Source organism: Chaetodon auriga, chromosome 11 (assembly GCF_051107435.1).
Source record: "Chaetodon auriga isolate fChaAug3 chromosome 11, fChaAug3.hap1, whole genome shotgun sequence".
Taxonomy (NCBI): domain Eukaryota; kingdom Metazoa; phylum Chordata; class Actinopteri; order Chaetodontiformes; family Chaetodontidae; genus Chaetodon; species Chaetodon auriga.
Genome location: NC_135084.1, coordinates 13408849 through 13434749, shown reverse-complemented (window position 1 = coordinate 13434749; position 25901 = coordinate 13408849). Strand labels below are relative to the sequence as shown.

General features: G+C 43.8%; 1 protein-coding gene across 6 annotated transcripts; it reads left to right on the top strand.

The window, feature by feature from the left end:
- The first annotated feature begins 1780 nt into the window (after positions 1 to 1780).
- LOC143328251 (vinculin-like) lies at positions 1781 to 25901 on the top strand. Of its 6 annotated transcripts, XM_076743314.1 has the most exons (24): positions 1781 to 2243; positions 8367 to 8437; positions 9585 to 9735; positions 10717 to 10825; positions 12340 to 12462; positions 13275 to 13435; positions 15204 to 15294; positions 15380 to 15527; positions 15639 to 15792; positions 16040 to 16215; positions 16304 to 16402; positions 17244 to 17434; positions 17915 to 17941; positions 18236 to 18435; positions 18761 to 18889; positions 19052 to 19201; positions 19313 to 19421; positions 19575 to 19877; positions 19961 to 20085; positions 20460 to 20645; positions 21880 to 22056; positions 23144 to 23347; positions 23444 to 23548; positions 23892 to 25901. In XM_076743314.1, exons 1-24 carry the CDS (start codon positions 2076 to 2078, stop codon positions 24036 to 24038), a joined length of 3504 nt encoding a protein of 1167 aa, XP_076599429.1. In that variant the 5' UTR covers positions 1781 to 2075; the 3' UTR covers positions 24039 to 25901. The 6 variants fall into 6 exon arrangements, with proteins under 6 accessions (XP_076599429.1, XP_076599431.1, XP_076599430.1 ...); XM_076743316.1 differs by lacking the exon at positions 16304 to 16402; XM_076743315.1 differs by lacking the exon at positions 17915 to 17941.

Sequence of the window (25901 nt, the reverse complement as noted above, 5' to 3'; positions counted from 1 at the left end):
CATTGTCACAAAGGAAGCAAAAAAAACAGTGAGCAGTGACTGTGGGTGTACAAACAGCAGCTGTGCGCACACAGTCCCAGAATCAGCTGTATCAGTGTGTGAAAGTAGTTCTACTAAACATGGTTCTGCTGCAGATCGTCACATTTTCTAAAACAACTTATGATTCCCGGAAAAGTCTCAGTGTGGATTGTTTACATGTTCAGTTGTCCAGTGACTCATACTTCTCTGTCTAATACCCCATACCTCCAACACCCACACCCATCCCAAAAAAGAAACATGCCACAGGAACGCCAAGCACCACTGCTCCAATCATGACAATCAATCAATGCAAATATATTAGACAGATCTGAGACCAGTGGTGGTTTAATCTTCTGAGCACACTTATTGCACCGAGCAACCACCATCCACCTGGTCATCACGGCATTATTGAAAGCACACTTCAAAACCTCTCCAAGCAACCTGCTGCAATGCTTTCTGTCAAAGTCTGTTTGGACAAGTCCACATATACAGATAGCTCACAGCAGCGCTACTGGAGCCAACCACAGTTCGTTCTATCCCCCCCTCAATTATTCACAGAGACCAGTTTACTTTATTGCTCCTCTACTGTGCCTGAATCCATATATGGATTTGAGATGCTCTGAGTATGAGTCTTACTCCTCTTTAAGGACAATTCCTCAGGAAGAGGAGAGGAGAAGAGGGCAGTAACAGGGTTTATTCCAACCAGGTGGGCCAGAGTGTCCAGTCTCTCCGGTTTGGATGGCAGCCACTAGTCTACACCTACATAAGAGTCACACACACACACACACACACACACAGAGGGGTCTCTTGGCTGCAGGCTCCTTGGTCAACACCAGGTCTCAGGGGTATAAATAATGCTGTTTTTGCTGTTGAGATCTCGGGTTTCCCCAACACAGATTCAGATTTGAGGACCACACACACACACACACACACACACACACATACACACACACACACACACACACACACACACACACACACACACACACACACACATCCCTCCACGATGTAGTGAAGCAGATTCTTTCACTTTCATTCAATCATTCTTACAGCAAAGGAAACACAAGTGTAACCTGTCAGGTGGGTGTAAAACCAGTGGGACAGCTGTTCATTGAGGATCCTATGGGTCAATGGGAAGAAGTTGTGGAGACAGTGTGTAGGTGCAGTGCAGGATCTGTACGTCTCCGTCTGCTGGAGAGACTCCTTCTCTCAGCTGCAGGCAGCAGCAAGCTGAATCCTTGGTCTTTATTTAGACCTGGACATTTAGGCCTGGAGACATGAACTCCTGACCCACCTTTTAATGAACATAGATCATGTGTCAGATGCAGGTTTGCAGCTTTATAAAAATAAAATCAAATTTTAAAACCCCTTCATCAAAACCAGGTTTCTTCAACATTACAGACAGCGGGGCAGCTCACCCAATCTCCAGTTGGATGTTGACCTTTATTAGGCTGCAGCTTCCAACACAATTATGTTTACATGTTGAAGGGTTAACCCCTCCTCTGCACACACACCTTCTCCCATATTTTATCCCAATCTCTTCCCATTAAGTTACCCCAACACTTTCCTTTTTGGGACCACTGGCATGCATGACGTCATTTGGGAAGTGCTCTCACTTGCAGTGTGCGTGTGTGTGTGTGTGTGTGTGTGTGTGTGTGTGTGTGTGTGTGTGTGATGTATGATGTATGTGTGTGGACGTGGGGGGGAGAAGCGTCAGTGCGCACCAACAGCAACCCGCTTGGCAGCTGTATTCCTTCGTTGTGATTGGGCGGAGGGCGGTGATTCCTTCTGTCACGATTTGGGTCGCTCCCACCGGAGGACACCGACCGTCGGAGTCCAGCCTTTGCCGAGGTGCTCAGAGGAGACGGTGCACACCGGGAGGAGAGCCGTATGAGGGTTTCGTCCCAGGGGCTGGACTGACAACTCGGGATTTGTCCTCCTGCTTGTGTCGGTGAGGAGAGGAGAGGAGAGGGAAGGAGAGGAGAGAGGGGGGATCTTCAGTGCTGGAGCGACCAGCCGCCTTTCTTCTATCGGGGCTGCGGTAAAAGTCGTTCACGATGCCGGTGTTTCACACCAAGACCATCGAGAGTATCCTGGAGCCGGTGGCCCAGCAGATCTCCCACCTGGTCATCATGCACGAGGAGGGGGAGGTGGACGGTAAAGCCATCCCAGATCTGACGGTGCCGGTGGCCGCGGTGCAGGCGGCAGTCAGCAACCTTGTGCGGGTGAGTCCCGAGTTCCAATCAGGGCGTCAATTCACTGAGACCTCAGCGGCAAAGTGCCTGCATCCGGTGACATTTACCATCCAAACTTCAAAAGCGACATTTCTGGAGACAAACTAGTGCAATGACCGGTCTGACAGCACAGCTTTTATTTAATCAATGTCATAAATTATTAGAATAGCAAGTCATCAGACTGTTTCACTGTGCAGCGAGCAGTTCGTTATTTTTCTATATGGCTTCCAGGTAGATTTATGGCAACCCCATCATGAGCTTTGCTCGCCATTAAAACGATATAAAACTGCCATACACCCAGCTGACGCTCATGCGTGCTTCACGAGCTCCTGCAGTAGATTTTTGTGCGCCTCGGCGCGCGTCTGTGCGCACACAACACAGCAGCACAACAACATGACAAACTTTGCCCCCATTGATAATCAAATGTCCGCTGAGCCTAATGAAGTTTGTGGGGCGGAAGAAACGAGTGCTGAGTCCTGAATTAACAGGATGCGTGTTTCTCTCTCTCTCTCTCTCTCTCTCTCTCTCTCTCTCTCTCTCTCTCTCTCTCTCTCTCTCTCTCACACACACACACACACACACACACACACACACTGTGTGATCAGCTAAGAGGGAAATGTCACCAGTGCCAGAGGGAGAGTTGTGCTGTAGCTTTCTGTGCTCTCAGCTTCATTAAACTGAGGTAGATTATTGCAGTATTTGCAGTTTGTAGAACAATGAGTTAAAGAAACTTCACAGCAGTAACTTCCATGGAGAATACATACCCTCTTTGGTCATTTATCAGCCTCCCACCTCTAGCCTTCATCTCGTAGCCTGCACTTTCCTCCTTGTTCTCTCTTTTCCCAGCTGACCCCTCCACTTACCCTGTCCCATACCACCTCCTCTGTCTTGTTTCGTCTCTGTCATCTTGACTCTAAGTGGTCATTTTTTATAGAAGCAAGCAAGGCCTCAGTCAGACATCCGTGTCCCCTCTGTATGCACTGACTGAAAAAATCAATACGGGCCACATCATTAATGCTGCTCCGGGGTCGTTGTTATTGATGCAGGTCCGGCCGGGCTTCACTCACTCATCAGAAATCAGCAGCACGCAGAAGAAAACTCACTTGCTTGCACTTTAATTATTGAGGCTGATAGAGAGAAAAGAAGCTGTTAATTTGAGCCAGAATGAATCTCAAAGTGTGGGAGGTCACACTTGGTGGATCAGACATGGTCACAATGCCAGAAAAACTGTTACTGCAGTTTGTGTGGTAGAGTGCAGAGCTGTCCGTTTTCTCGGATTTAAACAGGCTTGGTCCTCTTCTTTGTGCAGCACCTTGCCAGTTTTATTTTTGCTCCCACATTTAAGTTGTTTTTAATGTATTTTTGCTTTTGCACATTGCTGCATCACCTTTGAACTGGTCTTCTAGCCATGGCTCCTCTGCAAAAACAGGTACTTGTTTTCACAGGGCTGCCTTTTTTAAATAAAGTTTGAACCTGTTATTTTAATTTGATACTGGGATGCTCAGTAGGGATCATGATTTCTTCTCTGGGAGGGACTAAACAGCTGCCTACATCTACAAGTATCAAGTATTGGCTGTAACTGTTACTCTGCAAAACATCTGAGTATAAGCTGCACATTGTTAGTCATGGATTTTGAAGGGACAGTTCACCCAAATATTCAAACTCTCCTACTCAGAGTGTGATCTGTCTGTTCAAACAGTTGTTGAGTGATATGCTGTGTGATATGTTTATTGTGTGGATTGTTCCTTTAGAATAACTTATAGTGAATAAAGCTTTGTTTTTTTTTTTTGTTCTAGTTGTCACGTCAAAGTTCTGAATAGGTCTCTCTGGCTGCTGGTTCCGTGTACAAGGACACACAAGATCGTTTGATAAATATCTCATTAACTGATAACGAAAAGGGCCACTCAGTCATGTGTCTTAGTGAAAAATCCCCTTTTCGTGCGATACCATCCTGCTGCTGAGTCCTTGATGTCCCATTGCTACCGGGCGCACCTCTTCATCTCTCTGTTTCTCTGCTTGTCCTCGTTGATCCATTCAGCTGATCCATCCAGACAGTGAGCAGAAGGAGGCTAATAGCAGCCTCAGGCATGTCGCTGGGTCTCAGATGATGGAGATGCGAGGCTACAGGGAGAGATAAGCGCTGAGGACACAGTGACAGTGGAAGCTGTCAGACAGAGGAAATGTTGTTAGGATGGAGAGACTCTAGTGAAAGGCAGGTGAATGAAAAACTATCACAACAGAAGAAAAGTAGGATGCAATAAAAGGTTAAAAATACCTCCTGCTTTTTCTAACATTTACGGCTGTATGGCTACTTTCAGACATACTTAAATGCTTACATAGGCAGCTGAAGAGCAAACGATGAGTAGTTGCACTGTTCAGTGATAGAGGAGCGAGAGTAAAGAAGTGGATGACAAGAAGGTGCTGAAAGAGAGCACAAAGGGTGCTTGAGATCACAGCTTATAGAATCAGCGGTGGTTGGTTGCTGGGTAGATAAACGTAATTGGATGTTAAGTACACCTGAAGCTCAAACGCACACACTTCTGAGTACACATGCTTTATTTTGGAAAGCTGATTCATTCGGTTTGAGCTAAGATATAACACAGTATACAGCAACATGCCACCATCACCACAAGAGTCCCACTGCACACTGATACAATTACACTGTTAACCCCGTCCAGGGTGGGCTGGCTGTGGGGGGTACTTAAAATCTAGGTCACTGAGACACTTAGACACACACACACACACACACACACAAATAAGATGGTGTCAGTCTCAATCTGTCAGAGGTTACGCGTGGGTTGGCGCTGATTCGACTAAAGATCTGAAAGATGCTGCTGGTGTATTTGGTTGAAAGTGTGAGCTCGCTGAAGTTGTGCTGATGACAGAGCTGCCTCGGTGGTGTTTGTGAAGTATCTGCTCATGAAGGAGTCAGCATAGATCCTGGGTATTTCTGGGGGGAGGGGGGAGGAAGGAATAAATAGATTTACCGTTGAGTGAGTAACCACACACTGACAGAACAGAGCAGAGGGAGACGGAGAGGAGGGATGCGAGGACTGCCGACTAAAACTGTCGAACAGCGTGATGCAGAACGAGGAAAAGAAGAGGAGGGATGGAGAGAGGGAGAGGAGTAGCCACTTTCAGTTGGACGCCGGCACCCTGTGAGGGAGGGAAAGTGTCTCTGGCGTCTTCAGACCAGACTCTGCCAAGCCTCATAGTCCACTCTCCCACCTCCAACCCCCTATACACCCTACACACACACGCACACACACACACACACACACACACACACACACACACACACACACACCAACTGTTCTCAGCCTGCTCTACCATGTAAATATGAGCCATCTCTTCTTGTTCACTGGCAGAACCAGAATGAGTTTCCGGCTGTGTGTCCACACATCCCCTCTGCTTCTCAGTCTGCCTTAAATCCACTCCTGGCTTACATATGTGGCAGAATTGCATCTTCTTTCTTGATGTTTTATTGTGTTTTCAAATGCTGAAATGCTTAGTTGACAAATTGGTTCAATTTTCCACCAAATAATTTATTAATGAATGTCTTTAAAGCTGCACTAAGTAATATTTTTGTTTGGATGATGGACTGTGACTCCCACTCAGTGATAAACAGAAAAAAATCATCACCCAACTGCTCAGTTCCTAATCAGTTTCCTTGTTTTAGCATCTTACAGATCTTTACTTATCATGCTGCATTTAGTCTGAAAATCTATGGATCTTTATTATTTTCAGTATACACATGTATGGGGCTCCCATCAATAAATTCCATTTTAAAAAAGTTGCACAAAACTATTATTAGTCATGTAGCAAGTGGAAACATTTGAGGACTCTCCATTAGTTTCAATGGGTTTCAGTGCATTTTCAGTTCAGTTTTTTTTTTTCTGTTTGCTTCCATTAAACCACAGATATTGCTTTTTTGAAATTACCACTCTCAAATATATTTACGAATCTCTCTCTCTCTCTCTCTCTCTCTCTCTCACACACACACACACACACAAGAGAAACTTGCATGCGCCAAATGGAGCAAATGGAAATCCAGAACCATTAACTGATAAAAAGACCCGACCAGTTGTACTGTGTCAGCTTTGAGTGACAGCTGTCTGCTTCCTGCTGAAGCAGTCACACCTTTCAGGCTGTACAACCACACACACACACACACATCACACTATCAGTGTGTCCAACAAAGCACTTAACAGCACATTAGTTATGTATTGAATAATCGATGCCGAGCGTTGCTGCTTACAGGAAGCTCTTTGATCAGTCACCTGATGTGACTCAGTGAGTTCGAGTTTTTCTTCAGGGTCCATTCGACTCGTAGAGCTGCATTCCTCACATGTTAGAGCTGGGAATGTCCCAGCTTCTTTCAAACAAGGAACTTCACCAGGACACATTTAAAAATTCACATACTTTAATCATATCCTTTTAGATATTTTCACAGTGTTTGTGTACATCCATCACAATGTCTCACGGTGACAAATGACATCACTGCCGTGCTGTTCATTATCATACAGATTCACATCTAAATTAATGTAAAATGAAGGGAAGGTGACTATGCAGGATGACAAAGTATACTTTTAGTTTAAAAAGGGTAGAATGAGCATGAAATACATCTTATTCATTCATAAAAGGTTAATTCGCTCAGTATTATCATTGCATGTGGTCAGTGGCTTACTAGTGTTGAGCTCAAGTTCATGCTTTAAAACTTGAGCTTGACTGGTCCCTTCAAAGTAATTTAGTTATTAGTTATTTATTTATTAGTTACACAAAGATGAAAACACAGATGAGACCAGATTTCTTGTTTCTGTGGTTCATAAAATACAACCACTGATAATGACATTAATAAGTGATGCATTACCATCTCAAAATAGAGCAGCATAACAAACTAAAATTGGTTTTCTATATTTTATTTGATGCCAGCAACAGTGTGTGAGCAGAATAGGAGAGGTGTCTATGCGTCAATGTGTCTATTGTAAAATTGTCAGAAAAATCTGAAAATAAATCAGGTGATGAGCCGACTGGTTCAATCTCAGTAGGTGAATCGGTGTTGTTTGAATGCGCTGTGTGCCTGCTGAGTCTCTGGAGCCAGAAAGTCTATTAACCGACTTCCATCCATGCAGCAGCAAGAGACCGATGTCATCATCCCACTGTAATTGCATCTCAAGTGTGTGTGGGTGCATGCTCGTGTGTTTTGAGTGAGAGAGTCATTGGTTCAGAGATGTGGTTTTTTTAGCCAGCTGCGTCACTTTAGATCTTTACATCTGCAGAAGAAGTGAGCTGTGTATCTGTGTGTTTGCAAGTGATTTACACAATTACCACATCTATGACAAAACAGGGTCAATGACACAATCTTCAGGAGAGATGAAATGGTCCCATGTTTCTTATGTTACTTCTCATCCTATATAAAGAAAGAATTGTTTGATACGGTAACATGCACATGCTTGTTTTTGTGTACAATATAGAAACTCTAATGTCTTACATTGTTTGCATATTTGTGGAGTGAGAAATGTCAGCGATGTCGTTAAGGTATTGGAATAAATGTGGGGTTGTGAAAAAAATGGTAGTTTGAATCACATTCAGTGAGATTGTGGGGCACAGACGGAGGGAAAAAATCAAACAGCGCTAATAGAAAAATCAATACTCACAATCCTGACTGCCAAGTTCAGTTTGTCCAATAAAAAGAAAACATATATTTACTTTTACAGGCCCTGAATATCATTTTGCCTGGTTTAATTTGGAAAGCTATTCCCCTCCTTGCAACATTTCCCACTTCCGATGACCATGCTGGTGACTACATGAAAGCAGCTCTGCCCACCTTCAGGTCATTGTCCCATATGGGTGCATGGTCTGAAGAGTTAGACCGTATTAGAGTATTTTCTCTGACCTGTCCTCATGTAGAAAAACAGACGGCCGAGTTAACCGGAGCCTGAGCTGCTTCCCTCGAAGCTTGAAAGATATGACATGCATGCATGGTTGAAATAGGTGTGAATTGACACACACCCGTTCACCTTTCAGACTATTAATAGTGCTTGCTTGAATACAATTTCCTGTCTTGCTGCAGCTAATGACAATAATACAATGATCCACCTGTGTGTGTTGCAGGTGGGGAAGGAGACAGTTCAAACCACTGAGGACCAGGTGATGAAGAGAGACATGCCTCCTGCGTTCATTAAGTAAGTCTGACTGTGCTTCTTCGTAGGCCTCCTTCTGCCCCTCTCTCACCCACAGTCACTCCCAGAGATACCAGATACTCCCAGAGACAAAGTTATGGAAATGATTTTCTTTATCTCAGCGGACAGAGAACTTGTTAAAAAGAGGATTCCAGTGGATTTAATGTTAGGAAACGTGGCTGCGTTCCCAGCTGCAACAAAGAGCCACTTCTGAGCCGAGCCCGGGTGACTGTCCGGCTCCAGCATCCAGACCTCTGAGAGGCTGTTTGTTGTTTGCCAGCTTGCATCTGAAGAGCTGACATGAACTCTGGGTGTTGGCTGAGAGCTGCTACTCAGCAATCACAGGACTTAAACACCAGGCTGTGTTTGCTTGCCTGTATGTGTTGCATTTGTGCTTATTTTCGTTGCTTTTACTGCGCACGTGACATCATCCATTTCCAGTTTGTTCTTTATTTCATTTTCTGTCATCTCTTGTTTTTCAATTTTCCAATTAGTTTTTCAGTTTTAAGAAAAGGAACCAGACCTCAGGCAAATCTACACACACTTCTCTTTCAGGCTGACTTGCACATGCACGGCGCATTACACCATAAATCTCACTCACAGGGCTTAGAAGGGGGCGTGTGGGAATGTGAACCAGCCTAAATATAGATGAACCAGCAGCCATCGATACCCTGACCAATGGGGGTCAGAAAGAGGAGGGACTTGGCTTTATTAAGTGCTTTTAAAATCCATCACCTTCTTCAGGTTAACTAATCCTTCATCTCAAAAGAATTGGTATGAAAGCCCAAAACTTGGACCATTCTGGCATTTTAATGAGAAATTGGCAGGTTTTGCTATAGTAAAGGTTGTGTTATTTCAAACACAACAAACTCAGAATCCCAGGTCCCCAAATGCAGAACTAAACAGAGAAATCTTTTCAAATTTAGACTAAGACTTTACTTTATTGATCCCAAATTTGGCACATCAGCACACTTCCCAACGTGTGAACCTTGAAATACCTTGTAGCTGTCTGTTTGTGGCACACGGTTTTCTTTGGTAGATGTGAGATCTGATATATTTGATTTACAAGGTGGTGAATTCCTGTTATTGGTTAATTTATATGCTGGGTTTCATCCTGACTGCTCGTCTTAAGCCAGCTGTGTTTCTTCAGGGTGGAGAACTCGAGTTCGAAACTCGTCCAGGCGGCGCAGATGCTAAAGGCAGATCCATACTCTGTTCCTGCGCGAGATTACCTGATCGATGGATCCAGAGGGATACTGTCCGGAACGTCTGACCTGCTCCTCACCTTTGATGAGGCTGAGGTGTGTTTGTGTTTGCCTCCTTATATCCATGTGTGTGTCCTGAGAACACTCTTACTTCAGAGGTGTGGTATCTTTCAGGGAAATAAAGCTTTATATAGCTGTACAGAGGAAGGAGGAACTCAGCTTAGAGCGAGTCTGTAATGGAGTCTCAAATGCAGCCAGATCTAATCACTGAGATCAAATGACTTCCCTCTGTCATAACTCAGGATGTGTGTTTGTGTGTGTGGCTGAATCTATGTCTATCTGTCTGTGTGAGACAGAGTATAGGTTATGTGCCAGCCTGCATTGGTGTGTGTGTGTGTGTTTGTGTGTGTGTGTGTGTGTGTGTGTGTGTGTGTGTGTGTGGATATGCATTACTCATGCTGTTGGGACATAAATCTGATTACACAGTCACATTGTGGGGACTCACCTTCCTTATAGGGACGAAAATGCAAGAGGTCTATAATGTAAATCATTAAATTTTAGACTTGGGCTAAGGTTAGAGTTAGTCTTAGACTGGGAAAGTAGTTATTAGGATTAGGATTAGGGAAATGTCCATGAAATTAATGCAAGTCAATGTAATGTCCCCAAATGTGGTGGAAACTTGAGTGTGTGTGTGTGTGTGAGTGTGTGTGTGTGTGTGTGTGTGTGTGTGTGTGTTGAGTGTTTGATAGCAGTCACATTGGGCACGTGATAATGCTCTCCACTTCTCATCACTAGCCTCATTTCTGAGAGTTACTTCTCAGAGTCACAAGATGTACATCACAAGACTGCACACAGATACACACACACACACACACACACACACACACACACACACATTCACAAAGATGCCACACAAAAAAGAGGGTAACTTCAGCACTGTCTAAAAAAAGCTCATGCACACACTGAGCTTTGTTCTCATAACAAAGAAGTTTGTCTTCAATCTGCATTATCAGCCTTTGTTTTATGCCTGCATACATGCTCTTATCTGCTTGCGATGATGTCTGTGTTGTGTCCCAGGTGCGTAAGATAATTCGCGTGTGTAAAGGTATCCTAGAGTATCTGACAGTAGCTGAGGTGGTGGAGACCATGGAGGACCTCATCACTTACACCAAGAACCTGGGACCAGGTCAGCAGGAGCTTTCTTTTTTTAAAAAATGAATAAATGAATAAAAACCACTTTAAAGCTGCTGCTCAGTCAGGATGCATCCATGTGGTTCTTAAAATGTCACTTTTTAGGGGTGACATTTCATGCAGTTTGACTAAAACTGAAGATCTGGGTCCTATTCAGAGAGCACCCATACAAAATGTATTTGAGTATATACATTGCGGCATTTTGTGTTATAATTTGTGCCTTTATGCCTTTAAGAGAGGGAGCACAAACATCATGAGCAAGAATCAAACCATTGATGACCTCCACATTACACATTAACTAGAATTTCTACATCTTTCATTGGAAGTATCTTGTTTTACTGCTACCAATCCATACGAGCAATATGCACAAAAACCCTGCTTAGTTTTCGGCCAGGTATCAAAATCATGGGCTATTACACCAAGTCTGCACTGAAAAATGTCTATTTTAAGAAGGAGTTCTGCAGCAGCAGTGATTCAGCATTGGCACAGTCTTCCAGTTCAGAGTTGAACGATTAGTCAAAAATCATACAAAAAATAGAAAACTGAACTGTTGAAGTCATTTTTCAAGCACAAATACCAAACATTGCCTTGTTCCAGCTTCTAAATAGTGAGAATTTGCTCCTTTTTTTTTATGTCTAATATGATACCTTTAGATTTTAGACTGTTGGTTGGACAAAACAAGCAATTTGAAGATGTCACCTTGGACTTGTGAAGGACATTTTTCACAATTTATGGACCAAATAATCATCAATTGATCGAGCAAACAATGAGATTAACTGATAATAACAATTAGAGTTAGGTTACACTGGCACTTAACTTAACTTAAGCATAATATTTAGTAACAAATGCATCAATGAATGTTGCATATGAGCAACTGAATCCTTATATATTCAGTTAACCGTCCAGATAATTACTGTTGTCTTAATAATTCAGATGAAAAGGTTTATCACAATTGCGTCACACAATTTGGCATTGGCAGAGAGTTTTTATTAGGGCCACCACTAAAACATGAACCGTGCAATCAACCTTTGTTTCAGACCATTCTCGGGGTCAAAACACCCATCTGTCATGATGAAAAACAAAATTAACTGACTGCCTCTCTGACACTAAGATGCCGTGATTAAAGACGGGAGTCTTTTCACTGGCATTAGAGCGGCGCCATAAACAGGCTATTTATCATCAGAGGTAAAAGGTCAATTGTGTTGTCAGTGCACGGTGGCATAATGAGCTGGAGGAAATCTGATGCCAAGCTTTTCTCACACTTGACTGATGCTTTCATTGTGCCAGATCAGTCGTTCATGAAGGAATGATCTGTTGGGATGTGTTGGAACTACTCAGTTGGTGAATACACCAGAGGATGCCGTCGGCTTCTGTCAGAGCATTAAAACTGTGACGCTAACACCAAACAGAAAAACTCACCACCTTTTGCTGAATCCTGCCTGCTGCCTTGGTTTGATTTTGATAACCTCAAACTTTCACAGCACCATAAAATTTCTTTCTTTTCCTCAGGGATGACCAAAATGTCAAAGATGATTGAGGAGAGGCAGCAGGAGCTGACGCACCAAGAACACAGACAGATGCTTGTCAACTCCATGAACACTGTCAAAGAGCTGCTGCCTATGCTCATATCCGGTGTGTATGCGCGTTTGTCTGTCTGTCTGTCTGTCTGTCTGTCTGTGTGGGCAAATGACATTGCAGGTCACTGAGCATCCAGCAGTTGTTATAGCAACGCTGATAATTACAGTCATTAGTTGCTGGGGATGTCAGACTGACTGCACACACACATCGCCCACTAGCTGCTCCACTAGTGTCTCTCATACTGTATACTGCACCAGCAAAGAAGAGAAACGCTGTCACAGCTTTTGCAAGCTGTGCATTCAAACATGCATGTTGAATGTGAATTTAATCTAAAAAATGTTTGGTTCACTCGTGTTTTTGGCCGCAGCAGGCAGCTGGAGTCAGTGAAAAAGCTCTGACAAACCCACTGAACGCTACATGCCCAGCACCAGGAAGGCTAAGTTAGCAGCTAGCTGGTGAACACATAGCAGAGCATTTAGCAGCTATAGAACCAGATATTTCTCTCAGGAGTTGGCGGAGACCAAAACAGTTGCTAGACTTGAACAAATGCTAATGTTGGCTCATATCTGCTGATGCATAAATAAGCAACTGTTTGCCATCAACTTATAGGTTGATAAAATGCCATTTCTGCTGCCCCCAAGTGGCCAAAATGTCAGCTAATACAGCTTTAAAGCCACTAGAATTTAAGTGTTTAAGGTGAATTTGATCATTCTGATGGTAGGACACGTGTTTTTTGGAGGTTTTGGATACTACACTACCAGGGCCTGCTGCAAATAGTTGCTTTAATGAACAGTTTTATATCTTTTGTGATGAAGCTGTGCTCCTATATAACCTGCAATCATCAGTAATCACCTTTCTGTCCTCAGCCGTAAAGATTTTTGTTGCAACCAAGAGCAGTCGGGGTGTCGGCGTCGAGGAGGCCGAGAGGAACAGAAGGTTTACTTTTGAGAAGATTAGCGCTGAAATCAACGAGATCATAAGAGTCTTACAGCTCACCACGTGGGACGAGGACGCCTGGGCCAATAAGGTACGACCTGCGCTGCACACTTCGGCTCGGATTTTCTTCATTTTATACCCTAAACCCCCCAAAAAACAACTGAAAAACTCAGATACGTATTTTTGCTTTGGAGTGCCTGTTTGCAGACACATAGCCACACACACATCCCTCTGTGCTGAAGAGAGCATCTCCAAAAAAAAATTCACTTCTTCACTTTTCTTTTTGCTCGGTAGTATAACTCCTGGTTTTTTCTTTTTCTTTTCTTTCTTTACCTTCCTCCTCCATTCTTTTCCTCCCTGTAGAAGGTAAGCCTGTTTCTCTCCCCCTCTGCAGTTTCCAGCATGCAAGTGTGTATGTGTGTGTGGGAGAGAGAGTGAGAGAGAGAAAGAGAGAGAGAGAGAAGGAAATACATCCTCATGCTTACATATGTTTCCGTCATGCTGGTATTTAACAGTAAGTGTGTCATGTGTTTTAGTCCACTGACTGTTAGTTGACGTGATGATGTTCAGTGCACACTCTTCATCACTATATTGTTACATGTGCATCCGTTTGTCTCCAGATGCCCATTTGAGTCAAATGGCTTGAAACAGATAACAGCTGTTTATGTTTTTAAGCTAAATAACCTTTTTCTTTTAATGATAACTGCTTTGGAAATTCAATCCATCTTCAATCATGGTACTTTCCTTCTTTGTGTTGCTGATGTTTACTGTGTGTTAGAGCTCTCAGTAGCACAGTAAGACGCTGTTTTTGGGCAGGATCATCTCTCTTGGAAATGTATTGTGCCCATTAGTTAGAGAATGTGCCCTGAGTTCATTTACTGGCAAAGTTCAGATCTGTTTCACTAGTCTAACCTGTAATCCTGCATGTTTCTCTGCACACAGCTACCTCAGACAATGATCTGTCAGTTTGTGTTTGTGTGTGTGTGTGTGTGTGTGTTTGCTGTGGATATACCGCATACTCTGTGCATAAGCTGTGATAAGCACTTACTGTCAGTGTGTGTGGGAAGCGCTGGCACACGCTGACTGTCCTCCTCTCTGGTCATGAATTATAGAAATAAGCTGGTTGGTGTCCAGACGCATCTATAATAGATGGACTGTATTGAATGGTTCCACTTAAGCGGTTCATTCTCCTCTGAGCTGGAAAATTGGCTTTTTGTTTGTGCTCCACCTGATACAAAGCGTTGAAAGAGTTTGTGGCGGATGTGAGGACATTACTGTCCCTCAAACGTCTCATTTTCCTCTTCTGAAAAACTTCTGAACACTCTTACCACACCAGCACTAATCACTAATCGATCCCATCTACGCTGTCCCGCTGCTGCAAATACTGACTTGCACAGCAAATGTGTTTTAATCTGCAGCTGAAAGTAGTCCCCACCAAAAGTGCTATTTATTCCTGTTTGAGGAGTGTTTGCTAAAAATTACTGTTCCCAGCTATTTTAGAAAATTTAAATCTTTTTTATTTATTTTTTTTTATTTGTGACTCATTTTAAAGAAATGTCTTCAGTGGGAATGAATGGGCTTAGTGCCACATGCAGTTTTGAGACTAATAATAACTTTTTATTGACTTTGTTGACAGTAAGAAAAATAACTTCGCTCTCTTCCTTTAATGTTGGCTCACAGCAACCCAGAGTTTATTTTGCCGCATTATTATTAGAATAATAGTGAATAAAAACTACTTAGTTGTTACTGACAACTCTTTATTTACAGCATGCCAAAATGTAAAGCGACACCTTGTTATTTAACACCCACTGCTGTTTTGACATAGCTATACACAATGTTGTATTTTCTCTCTACCTCAGGATATGGAGGCTTTGAAGAGATCTCTGGCTCTGATTGAGTCAAAGATGGCACAAGCTAAAAGCTGGCTCAAAGACCACCATGGACAACCAGGTAACTGTGATTTTTATGCTTCCTGCTCAAACACTCAGACAGATTTGTAGATTTGTAGAGTCTTAGAGTGTTTCGTCATGCCCAGGAGACCCCGGTGAGGTTGCCCTGCGTGTCATACTGGATGAAGCTGGTAAGGTGGGAGAGCTGTGTGCTGGGAAGGAGAGGAAAGATATACTGGCAACCACTAAGGCTCTGGGACAAATGACCGACCAGATCGCCGACCTACGAGCCAGGTAGTGTGTGTTTGTCCGAGAGAGAGTGAGCCAAACCGTCGTCTTAACTGCCCTTCATCTAATGTATTTTGCCATCATGTGTCAGCTGTGTGTGTTCTCCTTTCATGGCAGAGGCCAGGGCCCGACCCCGGGGTGTGTGCAGCGCGCAGGCCAGTGCTCACAGGGCTTAGACTTGTTATTTGGCAAAGTGGACAGTGCTGCTCGTAGGTTGGAGGCTCTAATCAATGCCAAGCAGGCCATTGCCAGAAGGCTGGATGCTGCACAGGTCAGATAAAACAACAACAGCACAGTAATCCATGTTAACCCTCTCCCTAGTGGATGACACTTCCTCTTTGCTTAGTATGTTCATCCCGTTTCTGTCTCTTTTCTCTTTCCAATTTGATTTAAATGCTTGTGTACCGTGCAGTGTTTAGGGGCGTTTTCCCATCCTTGATGCTCTCTAGTGTTACTGTACAGATTTATGTTGCTTATCTCATCAGATGAGTACTAAGCCATATATGTGCATTTTTCAGGCCTGGCTGGCTGATCCTAACGGCGGTCCTGAGGGGGAAGAGAACATCAGAGCACTACTAGCAGAGGCCAAGCGCATCGCAGATTTATGTGAAGACCCCAAAGAGAGGGATGACATCCTGCGCTCCATCAGTGAGATCGCAGGCCTCACCGCCAGACTTGTGGAGCTACGCAAACAGTACGCCTTCCATCTTCTGACGCATGCACGACCAATAACTCGTAACTTGTGAATACTTTCTGTAATTCTTAGACCCTCTTTTTTGTAGGCTCAAACTGCAACCTCATGCAGCCAATAGCTGGCATATATTACCTGCCTGGAAAATATGTTGTTGCCTGTCAACCCTGGGCATCAGTCCTACAATAAGGTTTCTGTTTGAATATGGTGTGATGGGGTCATGGTATTTATGTGGACGGTCGGTAAGAGCTTAAAGGAAAATACCACTCAATTCAAGGTTCATGCCACAGATTTTCGTGTTTGAAATGAATTAAAGACACAGCCTGGTGAAAAGTTTGGTGATTTTAGAGCAGTTAATTTACTAGATGTTACAGTAGTGCAGTAAATCACCACAGCATGAGTCATGGTTAGCAATATATTTTCTGCACTCCACTTCCACTGGATGTATTGACCATAAAAGGAGACCAGACATAAACATGAAAAAGTAAACCAAATGAGCCAGCTGTCACCCAGATCCATACAAAAACTATGGATCTGAACTTTAAAAGGAGAAAAATGTGACTGTGGGGGTACACAAGAAGATTTTAGGGGTCATTGCATTTCTTATATTTTCCTATTTTACTTTACAACCTAATAAGGACTGATTGTACAAGACCACAAAAGAAATGGATTCAATATTTCAAACCAGTGAAGATCTGTCAGTAGTAATGAAACTCATTATATATTTCTTTGAAGAATTATTTCCATGGAATTTGTACTTTCATGTGAAACACACACATGTTCCCACTAGAAACCAGTGATAAAAACATTTTGTCTCTATTCCTGGCTACACAACACAAAATGAATGTTGAGAAACAGATGAAAAAGTGGCATCAGCCTCTGACGGTGGTATTTCCCTTTATCTTGGTGTCTTACAGGGGTTCGGCTTTGATTGGTTTGAATTCTGTATTTAATAGCTAATTTCCGCACTACATGACTTTTATGCCTTTTTGTCCTCCCTCAAATCATCTCTCTATTTGTTACTGCCTCAGGGGTAAAGGTGACAGCCCAGAGGCCCGTGCGTTGGCAAAGCAGATTGGGGCTGCACTGCTGACCTTGCAGTCCAAAACCAACCGGGCCGTGGCCAACATGAGACCAGCAAAACCCGCCGTCACCTTGGAGGGCAAGATGGAGCAGGCCCTCCGCTGGGTGAACAACCCCGGAGTTGACGACAGAGGAGTAGGTGAGCGTGGGTTAGATGACGGCTCCAGGGAAGGATGATGTAGTAGTTTGGTTCAAAAATAAACGCCCTGACCTTCAATGACTTTTGTCAGTCTCTGTGGGTGATGGAGAGCGTGTGAAAGTGGTTATGGCAACACCTGAGACTCTTGCTGGCAGTTACAGGATCCTGAAAGATGTGAGGCGTTTAAGTGGTCCACGAGGAGACTGCAAAGTGTCTCGTTTTCAACATTCAGTGTTCATTTTTGACATTTCCGAATGTGGTAAAGAAATGACTGCGCCCTGCACTGGTGACGGGTCGGATTTCCTTAAATGCCCACAGTGAAATATCTGTATGAATCACTGAATGAATGATTAACTTGACTTACTTAGTCATAGAGGGAGCACTTCATTGTTTTTAATGCTTTGTTAGATGCCAGTTGCTGTTCCTGTCCTGTCATTTTTATTGTTTCCTATTTCCTTCCATGCTTCCCTTTGGGAGCAGAGTGTGAGATACTACAGTGGAACACAGGTACTTGCCCACTATGTGCTTTCTTGGAAGATATAATAGAACCTAGAAAGTTTATGAAGTCAACATCCTCTTTTCTAATTCACAAGAAAGGATATATGAACCACAGTCATTCGTCACCGTTGTATCCTTAGTACTTGTCAGACAGTTTGAAGATGCTCTATGTCTAAATAAGGACATGTAATAATTACAGGTCCTGATTTACTCATGGAGCAATCTGAGTTTTTATTGAGGATCAGGGAGATATTGGGTATCTGGATGTGGTGTGAGAATGACTTCTGCCCCTTGTCTCCCCAGGTCAGGCAGCAATCAGAGGAATGGTTGGAGAAGGGAGAAGGCTGGCAGGAGGCCTGTTAGGCCCGTATCGACAGGATATGATTGGACGCTGCGACAGAACGGAGGCTCTAATGACATCTTTGGCAGACATGGCTGGCAGGGGCGAGGCTGAGGCTCCTCATGCACGAGCTGCAGCTGCACAACTGCAGGACAGCCTCAAGGTAGCTCAGCGGGCTCACAAACACACATTTTCATACATAAATGAATCAAGGTTCAAACTCTGCTGTCATTATAAACTTCCTCTATGCAGCCAAACATTGTTCAGACCCACAGAGATGAAATTTAATTACAGTTAAGATTGCAAAGTGTCCAGATAAACTGAAAATGCCAAGTCATCTGAATATTTCCATTTGATCGAATGGAGAATCAATAAAAACCATGGAGTCTTGGGTTTGTGTATATGATGTGTGTATGTTTGTTATTATTGAAAGTATTGGTGCACAGCTCCACCTAGTGGACAGATACGACACTCTCTGCCTCCACCAGGACCTGAGGCAGCACATGCAGGAGGTGATGACCCAGGAAGTATCTGATGTTTTCAGTGACACCACCACCCCTATCAAACTGCTGGCTGTGGCTGCAACTGCTCCCCCTGATGCCCCCAACAGGGAGGAGGTCTGTAATGTACAAAAATGTGTGCTGGTTACAGCAAGTAGGCCTCGAAGCCTTATTTCTACTGATTCTGCACCATCCAGATGAGTGAGCGTGTGTGAAAAACCCAATAAAAGATGTTTCATGTCTCTAGTCTGACGGTACCATTATTCATGTTTGGTGCAGGTTTTTGAAGAGCGTGCAGGGAACTTTGAGGCCCACGCAGGTCGGCTGGGGGCAACCGCGGAGAAGGCCGCTGCAGTGGGAACAGCCAATAAGAGCACTGTAGAGGGCATACATGCTGCTGTGAAACATGCCAGGGAGCTCACACCACAGGTGCTAATGTTTGTTTTGCTGTCCCTGATTTGCATGACTGCGTACATGGATGAAACATGGCACTGTCAGGGTCTCATACACAGTCTGTGTGATGTGTTTGTCGATGTCCAGGTGACCTCTGCTGCTCGCATCTTGTTGAAGAATCCTGGAAATAAAGCAGCATACGAGCACTTTGACACCATGAAGAACCAGTGGATTGACAACGTGGAGAGACTCACCGGTGAGGATTATCTCATCATTTGTTGTGTTACTTGAATTTTTGAACATAATAATTGCAGTGCAGCTACATCAAACTGAGCTCTCAAACGACATTAAGATACTGCAGATGAGATTCAGAGGTTAATCTGTGCGTGTGTGGGTGTGTTCGTCTCAGGTCTGGTGGATGAGGCCATCGACACCAAATCTCTGTTAGATGCTTCTGAGGAGGCTATAAAGAAAGACATTGACAAGTGCAGAGTTGCCATGGCAAATGTTCAGCCCCAAATGCTTGTTGCCGGGGCAACAAGCATAGCAAGACGAGCTAACCGGGTTCTGTTGGTGGCTAAGAGGGAAGTGGAGAACTCTGAAGATCCGCGCTTCAGAGACACAGTGAAACATGCCTCAGACATCCTCTCACACACCATCTCGCCCATGGTGATGGATGCTAAGGCAGTGGCCGGCAACATACAAGATAAAGGTGCAGGAATACACCGTGCAAACACATGTTCAAGATACTGTATGACAACGAAGGACACAGATTCATTCACCTCTCCTCCACAGCCCTGCAGAAGGCCTATTTGGACTCATGTCTGAGGATCCTGGCTGCAGTCGGAAAAGTTAGAGAAGCCTTCCAGCCTCAGGAGCCCGACTTCCCTCCTCCACCACCTGACCTGGACCAGCTTCATGTAAGCGCAGTAAAACACATTTCCAATCATCCACGGTAAAACTTTGAATGACCCACCACTTCCTTACCACCACACAAAATGAATGCATTAATACAGATGGGGAAAGTGAAAAAGTCGGCAGCCCTCAGGTGTAATTGTAAATGTGAAGCTGGGTGTCACCAAGTGGAAACGAGTTTGAAAATAATTCACTTTAAGGAGTCAGATATGTTGCAAACAAAATATGTATTATTATATATTATACTTATGACATGTTTAAAGAGTAACTTGACACGCCCTGAACATCGCGTCCTTGTCAACCCGATCTTATCTGATTATCTGCTCTTCACATTCCCCATGTAACATACAGTATGTGTGTCTGTGTGTGTTTTCTCCAGGTTAGTGATGAGCAGGCACCACCCAAGCCCCCTTTGCCAGAGGGCGAGGTGCCCCCGCCTCGGCCCCCTCCTCCTGAGGAGAAGGATGAGGAGTTCCCAGAGCAGAAGGTTGGAGAGGTGCTCAGCGAGCCCATGATGGTGGCAGCCAGGCAGCTGCACGATGAGGCACGCAAGTGGTCCAGCAGGGTTAGTTCACACAAACATGGAGACATGAACGGTTTACATACGTGTCCACGCCATCACATTTGAAAATCAGAAGCATACATGGAGTAAAAATAAAGTAAAATAAGCTAGCTGGTTAGTGATATCTCTGTGTCATGTTAATAGACCTGACTGACTTGTACTTGTACTTTTTCTCTCTGTTGACTTTGATACACACGACCTTCTCATATTCTGTGAATATGCTGAAATCAAGTTTTTCCTGAAACTGCGTTGATGGTGAAATGTGGCTCGATTCCAGTTTTAGAGGGAAACTGGAAACTGTCATCTGCTCGAGGTGTTTGCATGTACAGTTGATCATGGCTTACACATGCACACTTACATGCATAAAGTATATATAAGAAAACGAGTCATCTGTGGGGAGACAATCCAGCCTCCCGTCTGTAATGGAAGTAGAAAACACTATGTTCGCAGCAGACTTTGTGTTCTTTGCCTTCTTGTCCCTGATGGGGTTTATGTTCTGTATGTGTGTGTCCAAGTGTTTTTGTGTGGAGGAACTGTGTATGGGACCAGTTATTCTGTGTAAATAGCATTTGATTATCTAGCCCCTCTCAGTCTCTTTATGAAGATGATAACCGTTCTTCCCTCTGTAGCACTCCTGGCAGTTTTGACACGCCTATTTAATGCTCTATGCATCAGAGGTGTCTTTGGAAACCAGGCATGAAATATCTGTTGTAAACGGCCTAAGGTCACACTCCAGGACACTGCTCGACAAAAACCTAAATACACTGAAAGGATGCCAACCAATGGCTTCTGTTACACTTAGACTTTGTTTGATTGTGCAAATGCTTCACAAACTGTCAACTCAGCCACTGCTAGAGTCAGAGTCAGGCCCATCATCCGCCTGCTACCTGCCCAAACCGGCTCCTCTTTCCTCTTTTTTTTCCCATCTTTGCTTGCTCGTGCTGTTTCACCTCCCCTCTCCCTGCTCCTTCACAGCGCTTGTATTCGCTCCTCCTCCCTCCTGTAAATCACCTGTCCTCTGTTCTTCCATCCAGTGCCTCTCATACTGTACTAAATGCCTCCTTTTCCCATGCTTCCTTCCTTCCTGCCATCCCTGGCTTTCCCCTTCTTCTCCACATTCCTCCCTTTTCCTCCTCCCACCCTCTTTGCCTCCCTTCCTTCCTTTCCCTCCCATCCCAATCGATCCCTCTCCTCCAACCACCGCCAACAACCCTGCCCCCGCCCCTGCCCCACCCAGCCTGAGGATGAGGAGGCAGTAGAGGAGAGGGAGGTAGATGATGAAGATGAGTTTACTGATGGTGAGGATGACTATGAGCCAGAGCTGCTGATGATGCCCTCCAACCAGCCTGTCAATCAACCCATTCTGGCAGCTGCCCAGTCTCTCCACCAGGAGGCGCGCAAGTGGTCCAGCAAGGTCTGCGCACGTACATGCACATGAGCGCACACACAACCAGATGTGGGTCAGATAGTAAAGTTCCAGTGTGTGAGCCCATACTCTCTCACACACACACACACACACACACACACACACACACACACACACACACACACACACACACATCCACGCATGCAAACAGATGAAGCACCACACAAGGAAAGCCCTGCAGGACAAAGAAACGCCCTTTGGAGCACTAGCTGAGAGTCACTGTGGCTGCACAAATGATGAGCTCTGCATCTGCCACTACCATGGAAACCTCCAACCAGCTGTGGCTGCCGTATTTTACTGTTGTTGCATCAACTCAGACATGGTTGGCACACGGTCATGCTGATGCCAGGTTGTACTAAAGGTCGAGGATTGTTGGAATAACAAGTTTGTTTGTTGCACCAAGTGGACAAACTGGTACTGGCTTCACACGTCCCTCCCTTATGTTCACGATTAGGTAAAGTGGTTTAAAGGAGGAGCAGACTCTCTGTCGCGCTGTTATCGCTGTTGTCAATCACTTGTTGTCTGGCCAACCTGTGAAGCCAAGGATGACAGTTTCCCAAAGACTTCTGGGTGATGTAGCTTTGACGTTAGACTGCCTGCTTGCCTGGTATGATCACCTGCTTCTGCTTCTGCTTCTTAGCATCAGGGTGTGTAGTTACAGCTCCAGCACTGTGAACATCACCTCACAGGTACTAACCCCAAGCCAACAGTGATATGAGGGAGACAACACTGTTTTCCTCCCAAACTGCGAGTAAATATCACAGTTATCTTCTTCCATGAGGGCTGAAGGACATGTGCTAACTTGGACTAATGCTGCATGCAGCTTTCTGCTTTTAAGTGTAGTGCCTGTTTTGCTTTTAAACAAAGCACTACCATCCTTTTACCGTTTGATAACACTGTTTTCAACATCCAACATTTTGATTGTTATCAGTATCATCAGAAAAAAATGTGCGGAAACATGACTCAGTGTGTTTCCACTGCATTCTCATCTCTCCAAAGCCATGCTCCTCTCCAGCATCCTGCTCACAGCTCTTACCACTTCCTCCTCCGCCCCCTCCTCCCTCCCTCTTCACAGGGTAATGACATCATTGCAGCGGCCAAGCGGATGGCTCTGTTAATGGCAGAAATGTCTCGGCTGGTGCGTGGCGGAAGCGGGAACAAGCGAGCGCTGATTCAGTGTGCAAAGGACATCGCCAAGGCCTCGGATGAGGTGACGAGGCTGGCTAAAGAGGTGGCCAAGCAGTGCACCGACAGACGAATCAGAACGAATCTGCTGCAGGTGAGGACAAACTCATGAAGACACAAACAAACAAACAAACGCATGCTGAAAAATCCTCCGTGTGATGTACTTGACACATTTTTCTCCTTCTAAAAGGTGTGTGAACGAATCCCTACCATCAGTACTCAGCTGAAGATCCTCTCCACTGTCAAAGCCACCATGCTGGGACGAACAAACATCAGCGAGGAGGAGTCAGAACAGGTAAAGTCACAAAACTGCACATTGGATCAGTGCATCCCTGATAACCTGCAGTGGTGGAAAGTTATTAAGAACATTCACTCAAGTACTATACCTAAGTACACTTTTGAGGTACTTGTACTGTACTTGTTACTCTTACAACCAGCTGCAAGATGTATCAGTATCAACAATCTGTTCATGTAATACATAATAATATCTCAGTTAGAAGGGACATTGTTATTATTATAAGTGCTTTTACTCAAGTAGGACATACTTCTTCCACCACTGTTAACTTGCCCTCATTTTGTTCCATCTCCATTGTTATTTGCCTCCTAACCACTTCATTTCCAAATGTTTCCCTGACCAGGCCACAGAGATGTTGGTCCATAACGCCCAGAATCTGATGCAGTCCGTGAAGGAGACCGTGAGAGAGGCAGAAGCAGCCTCCATCAAGATTCGCACAGATGCAGGATTCACCCTTCGCTGGGTGCGCAAGACCCCCTGGTACCAATAAACAAACCTGGTCGCTGACTCTAGTCACACTGTTAACTTGGCACAGAAAGCACACACCTAGAGTAAAAGCAGCCGTGTGCACACTCATCATGATGCGCTTCCTCAGAGAGGAAGCTGCAGGTGATTGTGATCCATCCTCCGCTGTAGTTTGGGTGTGTCGACCAGGAACCATTAGATAAGCAGGTTTCATTTATTGAGGTGAGTTCAGCTTCGCTCTCCTGTTCCCTTTATCTGTATGTGTGGCATCACGCAGGCTAATCGGAGACAATTTTTAATATATATTTTGGTATGTTGTGTTACAAGAGTTTATCCAAATCCCAGGTATATATTTTTTGCATGAAAATTTTTTCTATTTTCTAAAGGCAAATGATGACAATAAGATACTTAACTCTGAGAGGACATTTACTTTTAGTTCAGTTTTTTCAGTGAGAGTTTCTTATTGTCTATTGTATATACAGTGATTATTTGTTTTATGGACAGCACTCAGCTCTGAGCTTTATACACTGCGAGTGTGGAGTCTTGCGTGGGCTGATGAGCTCTCCTCCTCATGTTTACTTTGAGTAATAACGCTGATCTTAACTGAAGATCTATGAAATCAGAGGCGATAACATCATCGCTGCTGTCCGGTGATGTTTATTCTTGAAGAACTAAAAGTTTTTCTGGATTTAAAGTGTTATGACTTAAAGGCAAATGACACAGTTTCTAAAGTGATTGTATGATTTGAAAGAAACGTCTGTTTTGTTGTTGCTGTTGATTGCAGGAGGGCTGATACTTAATGGATCAGAGGTTTTCACTGGACTGTTGCCGTACGAGCAACAGTAGAGTCAAGACGAGTTGAGATGTTTTTAATATGTTTTTAATTCTTTGGTTGAACTTTTATTTAACTTTCACAGTGAACAATGCCAAAGGATTTGTTTTACATTACTGTAAGCTTCATGAAGTTTTCTTAACACTTTAACACAAGGTTATTACAAAAAAAAAGACAGATCATTTTCTGTGGATGTGACTCTGAGGTGCTTTTTGACATCTGTTTTTTATTATTATTATTATTATTATTATTATTATTATTATTATTATTATTATTATTATTATTATTATTATTATAAAAAGGAGAAAATGTTTTCCCCTGCTTTGCTTTTTTTTTTTTTTTTTTTACTATTTGTAGTGCTCTGTTTCTTTGCTGAACTGTCAAAATTGCTCTAAAGCAGTGATTTTAGGCAGCCATTCAACATCCTGTTTTTAGACTTTTCTCCATGTGTGAGCTCAGTAGTCCCACTCTGCTCTGATGGATCGTTTACACAGATTTTCCACTCGACCCCGGTGGTTTGAAAGCAACCTTTTTATGTGATATCAGGCAGTGATGCTAGTCTATCAGTCTAGTTTTTTTTAGTTTTAAATAAAAAAAAAAACTGTATAAAAGGAGTGTTTTGTCTGGAATAATTACACAGCAATTTACAGATTCATTCATCATCAAGATTGGTACCTCAATATTACAAGCAATCAAATCAGCTCATTCCCTAAACAGTACTCATCAGGTTTTACTCCAGATTTTTTACAGTGGTTGGGCAAATTTAACTGTTCAATGGAGAATTTGTATGTGTATGTATGTGTGAAGCCACTTCACTTGAACAGTATTAGTGAGCGGCCTCCATGATGCTCCACACAGCCGCACAGAATGTTAACTGCATCTTCATCTTTATTTGGGCCTACTGAGCATGTAGCAGCCACTGAGCCCTCACTGAGAGCCACAGGGTGTACTTCTGTGTGTACTTGATGTGTTCATTCACACCCTGAATGTATTCTGATAGCTTCTAGCCCTGCCAACACATCTGCTGTGCCTTGGAAGAATAAAAGACTATAATGA